Source organism: Ochlerotatus camptorhynchus, unplaced genomic scaffold (genome assembly GCF_037179485.1).
Source record: "Ochlerotatus camptorhynchus isolate MF236.1 unplaced genomic scaffold, CSIRO-AGI_Acam_v1.1 ptg000022l, whole genome shotgun sequence".
NCBI lineage: Eukaryota > Metazoa > Arthropoda > Insecta > Diptera > Culicidae > Ochlerotatus > Ochlerotatus camptorhynchus.
The window spans coordinates 2,628,444-2,639,517 of NW_027040514.1; the positions used below are offsets into that span (position 1 = coordinate 2,628,444).

An 11,074-nucleotide genomic window follows, 5' to 3' on the forward strand; every position below is an offset into this window, starting at 1 on the left:
ATGTTCCGGCGAAACGAGGTGCTGCAGACATTGCAGGAGAGCTCGATATACTCGTTTATACGAAAGGACTCGCATTTCCACTTTGAAAGCAGCTCCCAGTTGAGTTGGCAGCAACCGTCGTGTTGTTCACAGCAGACACACCGTAAGCCGAGTATGTAATTCCATACGATGGAACTCCGACCAAAGACGAGCTGGTGACGTTGTGTGCAGGAACACTTACATTGTGTGATCGACCCAACGCTGATAGTGGTACGGAACTGTTACCGGGGATGAGTGGATATATGTAACTAGCAGCCTGCGGAAGATTACTGACAACTCCTTCACTCGAAGACATTCTAGGCGCACTGCTTGTTACCAGACTGCCAACGAACTTCGGCCCCAGGCCGATGGAAGTGGAATTCGCCTTGTCACCGCCTTTCGACAATCAGAACGTTACTGATTACGATTGGCACTGTGTCTTAGGCGACTGAGTCCAGAGGCCGCTGGAGGAGCACTTCTGTAGACTTTCGGTGGAGCCAAGTTTAGGGCAATCGCGTTTGAAGTATCAATTCTGAACGGGGAATCCCATCTGAGAAACCGCGATGTACTTACCGGCGGTTGTTGGATTGCTATTTCAGTGCGAGATACGAAATTACCGGTTGATAAGGCTACAGGGCCATCGTCCGTCCCACAGCCTGTTCTTCCGAAATCCTCTACAGAATTCGGTGTGGAAGTCGACGCTGGACCAGTAGCTACTATTGCAGGAATGTTATCTGCATTCGTCGGGATGATCCTTGAAGATTTTATGGTTGACTCTGCGATAGGAATAAATGCTGGAATCGCCGACTGTTGAGCTGCTTCTGAGGTTACGATCGATGGTGACATGCTGCTGCTGGGTGGTGCTACTGTCACTTGTTGTGATGCACCCACTTCCTGCCCGCTAAGCCATGATCGTACCTTCTCGCGACTGGCTCGACTGCTCAGCCTGGATCTCCTACTGGCACCATCCTCTGTATACTTTTGCTTCAGAAAGATTTCCTCTTCCTCAGCGATTCTCATCCTCACAGCTGCCTGAGCTGCTTCTTCTTCCAGGATCCTACTTGTCCGCATGGAGTTCTGCTCTTCTAGCATTCTCAGATTGAGATCTACCCTAGATGAGCGTTTGCTTGACATCGAACGACCAGTTGACACTTGGGACTGCAACACCGACACCGACGAAATTGTCTGCCGTATCCGGTCGATCGCGTTTGACGTAATATTTGCCGTCCATCTTTCGTTCGATCAACTTGATCCAAAAGGAAATCCTTTGAAGTTTCTTTGCAGGTTGTACCCAGCTTCAAAGCTGTGATGTATATTTAATACGTAAATTATAATGTTGATCGAAATAAAAACATCTTACGATTTCGTGTTCTCCTCTCCAGTGATGCAAAATATCATGACACTCACGTGACACTCGTCTTCGCATCAACCGACTATCGCTGACAGATCGTTTTGTCACGCAGTGAGAGTTAGAGCCATGGCAAACAACAATCACCAATAATGGCCGCTACTCACAAGCAAAACGTTACACTCGCTGCTGATGATTAAAAGCACAACGAAAACAGTGGAGACTTCTGCAGTACGATCATGAGAAAAAGCGAAACGACAGATGAAAATGAAAACAATGCCTACGCATTCGAAGTTCGTCTCGGCAGGTGCGACTGTGTGAGTTGCAAACAAAGCAGGCAACATGAAACGGAAGCTGGGCTCACTCACCAACACACTCAAATAAGCAAGCTTCAAAACGAGCACAGATGAGTGTCGTGATTGTCGGGAATGACCAGATCGGTGATGGATCACAACAGAAGACGACATTCACCAGTTGCTTTTTACTTCTTTCGTCAACTTGATGGATGGTCATGGAGAGAGCTTCGACGAGCACATTGGTACACTGAAATTAATTACATCGTATGTTGAACAACAATAAGGTTGTTAAATTTACAGTCAACAAAAGTTGTTAACCGTACTATTAGATCGGTTAAATTTACTGATATACTGTTAATTTTAACTATTCATGTTTATTTATATGTGTTAAAATTAACTACACGTTATATTTAAAATACCCATCCTATGCGGTAATATTTTCTGCTACAAACAACAATATCTGTTGTCAATATAAGCACACATCGTCGTTTGAATGTATTACACTCTCATTTATACCATGTTTCTAGTATTATCAAGTGCACATTACATACAAAATTCAACCGACAAGGTTTTGTAGTCAATTCAACTATAACAAGGGTGTTATTTTTTGCAAGTGTTTGTTTAGGCACAAGACGCCATTTTATCATCTATTTCGTGGCGAGCGCGTGAACAAGAGGTTTTTATTTATAAATAGTTAATTAAATCGAATGCTTAATAATGCAATTGAACGAAGAATCGTGTGAATATGTAGAAATGATTGTTGCAGACCCACTGGATTCAGAGGTCTCCGACGGTAAGTTAATAAATTGTAGAAATTATCTTTTCTCGGTAATTTATTTGGCGCTGTAATTTTTCTTTTGTTCAGATGCTGATTTAGATCATGACGGTAATCCGGAGCTGCTCAACTTGATCACTGAAACATGGGGTCTGGATCGTGTGATTTATGACATTTTGATCGGTAAGTTGAATGGAAAAATTTTCTTAGTGACTTTTTCTGAAAGTCATAATTTTAGCTCATGGATATACTGTGGAGTATGCCAAGACGCTGGACGAAAAGGCATTAAACGACGTATTTACGTTAACGAAATGGACTGCCTACAAACATGTACTGCGCCAAAAACTAATGGTGTGGGAAGAAAGTGTGCTATACCACGAAACAGAAGCAGCTGCCAGAACAATCAACACAGTTTTCGACCAGAGCACAGCAACCATCTCTCCACATCGAAAACTTATTCCAACAGGTGTCACGAGGGCTTTACTCGACAATATTTTGGAGCGCAATAAAAAGGGCAAGATTGTGTTCAAATATTATCAATCGCTCCGTCGTCTAGATAGTCACCATCGGAAGTACTTGGCACACACCATCGTTGACTACTATATAGCGAATGAAAAGTATTTTTCGCTTCCGGACATGGCCCGATTTGCGGAACTCATTGCCGACCGATTTCCTCCAGAAATAGCCGTAAGAAATACAATGGTTTATCCTATGTATACTGTCTACTAACATATGTCTATAATATCGTTTTAGGAGACGTATTACAATCCCCGTAATAGCTCTGTAAACAAGAAGCACCCATCTGGTATGTTGAATGATCGTTTTCACAACAGGAAGAAAACGTCTGCGACACCGATTTCTCACACTCCAGTGACAAAAATGACTTTTCATTCGAGGCAAAAACTAGCTGCATTACAGTTATCTGAAACAGGTAAAAATTAAATTTCCTTTGTTCTCATTCAGAAAAATGATCTGCATTTTTTTTTTGCGTTTATAGTTCAAGCTGAACATTGCATTTGGTTCTAAAAAACATTGATCGATTCTCTTCGTCGACTTTCTCTTTCGTTAATAAATTCGACAGTGAGCATGCATAAGGGCGTATACGCCGAGGGGGACGACTCTATCTACGATGCAGGAAAGATTGTGTTTTGTTGTGGCTAGCTGCGTGCACGCTGAGTAGATACAAAGAAGATTGACGATGATTCTGAAGATTTCCTGCAAAAAGATGATGTGCGATGCAAGTAGATGCGAGAAATGAAAGAAGATTTTTCGAAGATTGATTCGCTAGTTGGAGATTTGTTAGGCATCTAAACTTGAGATTTAGATGTGTCGCCCCCCTCGGTATACGCGATGATCGATTCTCTTAATCGATTTTCTCTTTGCATTGCTACAGCTAAGCGAAACAATTTTCTAGAATTTGTTCAATGCAGAGTTGTAACAGGTTCTATTGGCTATCAAAAGCAACAGCAAACGTATCGAGTAACGTTAATTCTAGCAAGCAAGCAAGAGAAAATGGTAGATAAAAGCTTATTTTTTCGACTTATGTGCTGAAAATACCTGGGATGTGTCTTTAAATGGCCATTTCTTATTTATTTGTCTGCATCAACAGGCTGTGTAAAGCCCCAATGATGATTTAAGTAACTTATATAGGCAAATCAGAAAATAAAAACTAAGAATAAAATACATAAATAAAACACACAATCATTCACGGTTAACTGTGCCAGAAAAAAAACGATGAGAAGTATCTTCGTAGCAGCTGTCGAGGCATATGGAAATCGAAGATGCCCGAGACTCGATTGAACACTCGTTGCAGCCCACCTATTGCACCGTTCATGCCATAGTTTGTGCGCTGAAGTGGCAATCTCAGCATAACGTTGTTACGTAGCGCACGGGGTTGGACGTTAATGTTGACTTGCCCCAAGATCACTGTAAAGTGTCCGCAATGAACAGGGCCCTAGAGGTGTCTCTTCTAGTTCGGAGAGGCTCCAGATCAATCAGCTGGCAACGACTTTCATAGCTGGGCAGATGAAATGGGTCTCTCCAAGGCAGCTTCCGCAGAGCGAATCGAAGAAAACGGCGTTGAACGGACTCAACTCTCTCAGCACCATTGTTGTAGTTTGGACTCCAGACCACAGAACAATATTCCAGAATGGATCGCACCAAGGAACAGTACAGTGACTTCAAACAGTAGATATCGGAGAAATTCTTTGCTATCCTGAAGATAAATCCCAATGTCCTAGACGCCTTGTCGACAACGTACGAGATGTGCTGCTTGTACGTAAGTTGAGAATCTAGAATAACACCCAGAACTTTCACATGGTTCACACGGTCGATTACAGTGCCGATAAGTTTGTATTCAAATGTGATTGGTTCTTTCTTCCGAGTAAAAGTGATCACTGAACACTTAGTGGGGTTAACCACCATTCGGTTCAAATTACACCAGCTGGCAAAGACTTCGAACTGACGTTGAAGGAAGTGACAGTCATCAATCGAGTGGATTCGTAGGTAGATTTTAAGATCGTCTGCATACGATAGTCGTGGGTCTTCGATGACCAAGTTCACGTCATTGAAGTAGAGTAAGAAAATCAAAGGTCCCAGGTGACTTCCTTGAGGTATTCCTGACGTAGCTAGATATATATTGGACCGGTTGTCACCAATGGCAACCATCAGTTGCCGATCAGTGAGATATGAACGAAATCATCGCAAGAGGTTGCCGCTGACCCCAAGTCTATGCAACTTGGCAATCGCGATGGCATGGTTTAGCTTATCGAAGGCAGCTGACAAGTCGGTGTATATGACGTCTGTTTGAGTCCTCTCTGCCATGCTTTCCGTAAGATACGATGTCAAACACAGCAGATTTGTGGAAGTAGAACGGCCGGAAGTGAAGCCGTGTTGATCACCACTTAGATACTGCTTACAATGAGAGAGTAGAGGCTCCATGATGACTAACTCGAATAACTTCGAAACTGCGCTCAACGACGTAATTCCACGATAATTGTCCACATCCCGTTTGCTGCCCTTTTTGTGGATAGGAAACATATGTGCGAATTTCCAACAAGATGGAAATGTACCACTCGAGATGGACAATCGAAATAGGTGAAGCATGGGCATCAGCAAGCTGGCGATATGCTTTTTCAGGAATACGGATGGAACGCCATCGGGTCCTGGATTGAAGGACGACTTGAGTTGTGATGCGGCAGTGGAAATCATCTCGACGTTGACATCCATCGCACCCAGTGTTTGACCGTACAGTGGAACATTACTAGCTGCTAGGGTAACGTGTTCGTCAGTTAATCTCTCATTCGTGAAAACTCTGGCGAACTTCTCAGAAAACAAGCGACAGATCTGCTGAGAAGTGGATGCAACTGCTCCATTCAACACCATTGAAGAAGGTAGGCCGGATTCCTTGCGCTGCTCATTTACGTAATTCCAGAATGACTTCGGGTGCGACTTGAGTTTCCTCTGAATCCCTCGTTGATATCGCGAATAGCATCGACGGCTAACTCGCTTGAACTCATAATTGAGCCTAACGTAGTGACGTTTCTGCGAAAGCGTACGATACTTAGTGAATTTTCTTAATGCGGCTCTCTTGGTCGACTTCAACCTACGCAGTTCACTCGTCTGCCAGGGAGGATGAGAAATTTTACGGTGAACTCTTTTCGGAACGTGCCTGTCAATGACATAAGCCAAGACATGTGAAAATGTTTGCGCAGCGGTTTCAACATTATCAGGATCTAGGATGCTCTCCCAATCTATACTAGATAGCACGTTGACGATACTACGGTGATCGGCTTTCCGGAAATCGTATGACACGGTCGTGGAAATGTCGTCAAAGACCCGATCGTGATTGTCAGCAACAGTGACAACCAAGGGAGGGTGATGATGTACTTGCTTTACTAGTGGAGAAGGTGCCGTGGAGATGAAAGGAGCGGTGTCCTGAACGCTAACGAAGCAGAGGTCCAGGCTACGGTTGTTTTCGTTGACTACGTGGTTTATTTGAGATAGTGTTGCTGTACTATAGCAGTCGAGAAGGCTAACTGATCCTGTATGAAATACAGAGTGTACAGGGTCTGGGTAGAGAAAGCCGCTGTAAGATGGTTTCCAGAAAACACCGGGTAGATTGAAGTCGCCCAGAACGATTATCTCATCAGTTGGTGTCGCACTCTCCATTATGGTGAAAACGGACCGGCAATGGGTATCGATAAGTTCGTTGTCACGAACCCGGTCAGGTGCAATATATACCGCACATAGGTACAGTGTGCGATCGCTCAGTTCTACGGCCACCCAAACTTGTTCCACACAGTTCCACAAGACGTTTTCAATAGCTCTCGCCTTTAACCCGGAACGAACTGCCACGAGAACACCACCTCCAGTAGATTTCCGACTGTTTTTCGGATTTCTGTCACAGCGGAAAACCTCGTATTCGGATCCGAACACCTGGATGGAAAGCGTTCGAGAATCGAGCCAAGTCTCGACAAAAACGATGACATCGTAGCACAGGTCCGATACAGCTAGGTGGTAGTCAAGAACACCAGAATTCATTCCGCCTACGTTTTGGTAGTAGAAAATGACGTCGTGTTTACTACGGTCGGTGGTCGCACGAGGTAAGGCGTTTTCCCTGGAAGTCATGGAAATATCAGGTGGCGAATGGACATGAACAATCTCAAGTGGATACTCGCCGTAGTGAGTAGGTTGGAAGACCCTCTCTCCACATCCAACCACAGGCCCGGAACGACTATGAAGATCGGAGGCGGCAGATGGCAGGACTGGGTCAGAGGGATTGGGGGCTTCCACAATGCTTTCTACAGCGCGTCCCAGGTTCCAATTAACAGGAGTAGAAGCATTTCCTCGATCGGTGACATCCAGAGTGCTGAAATTCGACTCGGCATCAGGCAGTGAATGTTCAGAATAATATTTGTACTTGCCTGACATAGCAAGTTGGAAGACCCTCGATCCACATCTAAGCTCAGGGCCGGGACGACATTGATGTACGCTGGCAGGAATCGGCACGACTGAGTTAGAGGAACCGAGGACTTCCCAAGTGCTTTCTACGGTCATGGGTAGACAAAGATAAAGTCGACGAAGAGAATCTGTCAATGTAACTTAGGACCTTATGCAATGTTCAGCTTGAGTTATTAAAGAAATAAAAAGTCGATGAAGATAATCGATAAAATAATATAAGCTCCCGAGTGAACTACTATGTGTCACAAACGAGGTTACAAACAATAATTCTCGATTGATTTTAGAATAGGTTCTATGTCAGTTTGTTGATCAAAGAATCAATTAACTAAATTCGCTTTCTACCGCGACCTAAACGGTGAATTTGCAATATTGATACATGCAATCAGAAGTTCCCGCATAAACGCGAACCATAACTTGACCTTACCGATAATAATTATAAATTGTTTATAATCCCTCCTAAACTTTAACTGAAATGATTATGGAACTTTACATGAACGTTTGTGTGATAAAGTTTTAACCTTATGTATTATTGTTTTTTGAAAGCGGACCTCACAAATAATGGGTTGTTAAGAACCATTACCATTCAAAATTCTTATTTTCTCTATACATTTTCGAAAAGAGAACTATATTAGAACTTTTTTTTTTTTTTTTTTTCCTTTATTATAGAGATTTTTAGCCATAGGCTAGTTCATCTCTTATAATATATTAGAACGTTTTTTACTTATGGTTTGAGAACTTTAATGGTAATGGTTATGGTAGTCAGTAAGGTCCACGAATGGTTTTGTAACATCGATCAACTTTATGTGGAATATATCGCGAATTGGTTGCCTGTAATTTTCTGATTACCAATTCACGATATATTCCACATAAAGTTGATCGATGTTACAAAACTATTGATGGACCTTACTGACTACCATAACCATAACCATTAATGTTCTCAAACCATAAGTTAAAAGGTTCTAATGAAGTCCTCCTCCCGAAAATATATGGAGAAAACAAGAATTTTGAATGGTAATGGTTCTTAACAACTCATTATTTGTAAGGTCCGCTTCCAAAAAACCATAATACATAAGGTTAAAACTTTATCATTAAACGTTCTTGTAAAGTTCCATAACCATTTCAGTTGAAGTTTAGCAGGGATTATAAACAATTTTTAACCATTTTTGGTAAGGTCAATTTATGGTTCGCGTTTATGCGGGTTTACACTTTTCACTTTTGATTGCATGCATCAATATTGCACATACACAGCTCAGGATGCGGAAGAAAGCGAATAAAGTTAATCGATTCTTTGATCGACAAATGGACATTGAACCTATTCTAAAATCAATCAAGAATTATTTATTATGAACTGTCACGTCAATCACTCGGCGCTTGTTGGTGCAGCTACTCTTTTTATGTACCGCAAAAACGTAAACGACATTATATTTTCTATAGATTGTGCATTACACACTTGCGTTGCTGTATTTATGTTGTTACAGAAATTCGTCGATTGGACTCTAGCAAGGTTTGGTTGCGGAATAATTGTGCACCAGGTGATCAAGTTTTATCCCACTGGAAACATTCAATTCTGCTGCGGCTGAGGAGCATTCAACATGATAAGAACATAAACAAATCTACGGTTCTATCTGAGTGGCCCCGATACATGGACGAAGACGGATACTTGTTGGTAAATATATTATTAAATGTTTGCTTTATTACATGGTTCTAAACGGTCAACTTATTTTTAGGTTGATGTGGACTTTGAACACCTTTTCCAAAGGTCAAATGAGCATACGAGTGAGCAAGGCAAACTGTTCGAGAAATGGGAATGGTTCTGTACACACTTTCATGAATACCTTTTGTCAGCTGATGTCAAAGACGATTACTCTCGTCAACTTATTAGCGCTTTGGAAGATGGAGATGATTCAAAAGGTAGTTAGCAATAAGTGAAGATAATTTTTTTTGAATCCTATAAGTGGAGCGTCATGATATAAGCCGATCTTACTTTGGTAGATATGAATTTCATTTGATTTACATTGTCGTTTCACCTCAAACACAGTGGAATCATAGAGGTAACTCTAAGACTAGAAGGTCCCGAAATAACGTGCTCAACTTTTTGACTCAGCTCTGGTACTCTCTGCGGTCCCAACCTAATCGATTCACCCCTCGAAACATAGGAAAGTCCACTAACCCCTCATTTTATCTATCAAATTTTCATAGCGAATCAAAACAAACATTGCGTAGTACTGGAATTACGACTAGAATGGGGTACGTTAATCGTTTGCTCGGGACCGAGCTCGGGACCAATAGGCTAGTCAAGTAGTGAGCCAATTTAAAATCGTTAGTTTCGTATTGATTGTTGGTGGAATCAATTCTTTACACTTCAGTCCACTTGATCAAAATGCTCTGATTTATTTCAATTTGTAGCAAGGTTGTTCGTTCACAGACGCTACAGTTCAAAGCAGTATTTTGCATTCAAAATATCGTAGTGCATGTACATTATGTGTAGGGCTGATGCATAGATTAAGTCACGCAAAATCAAGTAAGAATTGGCCCTCCTCAACTGATAGCTACACCCTGATTTTTTTTTTCGGTGTACGGTGGTGTAACACCGGTGTAACTACACCGCAAAAACGAAAACGACATTAATTGCATTGATCGTCACTATTATTATTTTTTTAGATACAAGAGACATTGTGCTTTGTGTGGCATTCCATGGCGTAATTAAACCAGTAAGAACCTCTGCTAAAAAGCTCCCAACGATTCTTCAAGCTCAAATTGATACATTCTTTGTGTGTGAAATGGAAGAAGAACTCACAGATTCATGGCATTCTCAAATACACGAGTTGGAATCGACCGGCGCTCAATTTTCACCAAGAATTTGCGCAGTGGGCGCAATCGGTAATTTGGAGAGTTTTTATGTTGTAACAAATAAGCTGCGATATAAACTACCATCACTCGTACGTTGCCTGGATGTAGTCGTAAAGCTGAAGTTCACATTGGATCTGCAATTCCCGGAGAGTAGTGAGCTATTCTGGGCATTCATCAGCGGATATTTTTACGGTATAGATTACACTCAAAAATCGAAAAACACTCAAATATTGCAGTTGGTTGCTTATCTAAGCTCACGTGAAAAATGAAGTGTTTTCTATGCACGGAGCTGATGCCAACCTTTCAAAACCTTCTGGATCATCTTACAATATTCCATGGGACACCATCCAGCTTCAACTATAAATGCATGACATGTACACCAACAACCTCGTTTTCTGATCTAAACCGTTTTAAAAGGCATGTCAAAGTCTTGCATGCTGAGTTCTGCAAGTCACACGAAATAGATTATATGTTTCCATCAACTCATAGAGAAACCGATGACACGCCTTCGACATCATCTCATAAGCAGCCACCAGCGATGCAACAACAGAATACTGAGCAGAAAATGAAAGATACGAATGAATGTAAAGACAATAATGAAGAGAAACTACAAAAAGAGCTACTGCTCGATGAAGAAGAAATATTAGATTTAAGAGACAGTTTAAGACAATCTTTTTTGAACTTTTCAATGCACTTGTATAGTAAAAAACATTTTTCCAGAAAAGATGTACTTGATTTACAACAAAACATTACTCAAGACATCATCAAACCAATTTGCGAAGTTTTCAAAACAATTGTTAGATTACCAGAAGGCACAGAATATCG

At 41.7% G+C, this 11,074-nt stretch overlaps 1 protein-coding gene across 1 annotated transcript; it reads left to right on the forward strand.

Moving 5' to 3' along the window:
* Positions 1–2,379: 2,379 nt before the first annotated feature.
* On the forward strand, positions 2,380–10,518 carry LOC135705592 (uncharacterized). The gene is made up of 7 exons (XM_065227365.1): positions 2,380–2,455; positions 2,528–2,620; positions 2,676–3,124; positions 3,191–3,368; positions 8,878–9,065; positions 9,127–9,310; positions 10,061–10,518. The coding sequence occupies exons 1-7, from the start codon at positions 2,380–2,382 to the stop codon at positions 10,516–10,518; spliced, it is 1,626 nt and encodes a 541-aa protein (XP_065083437.1).
* Positions 10,519–11,074: the final 556 nt, after the last annotated feature.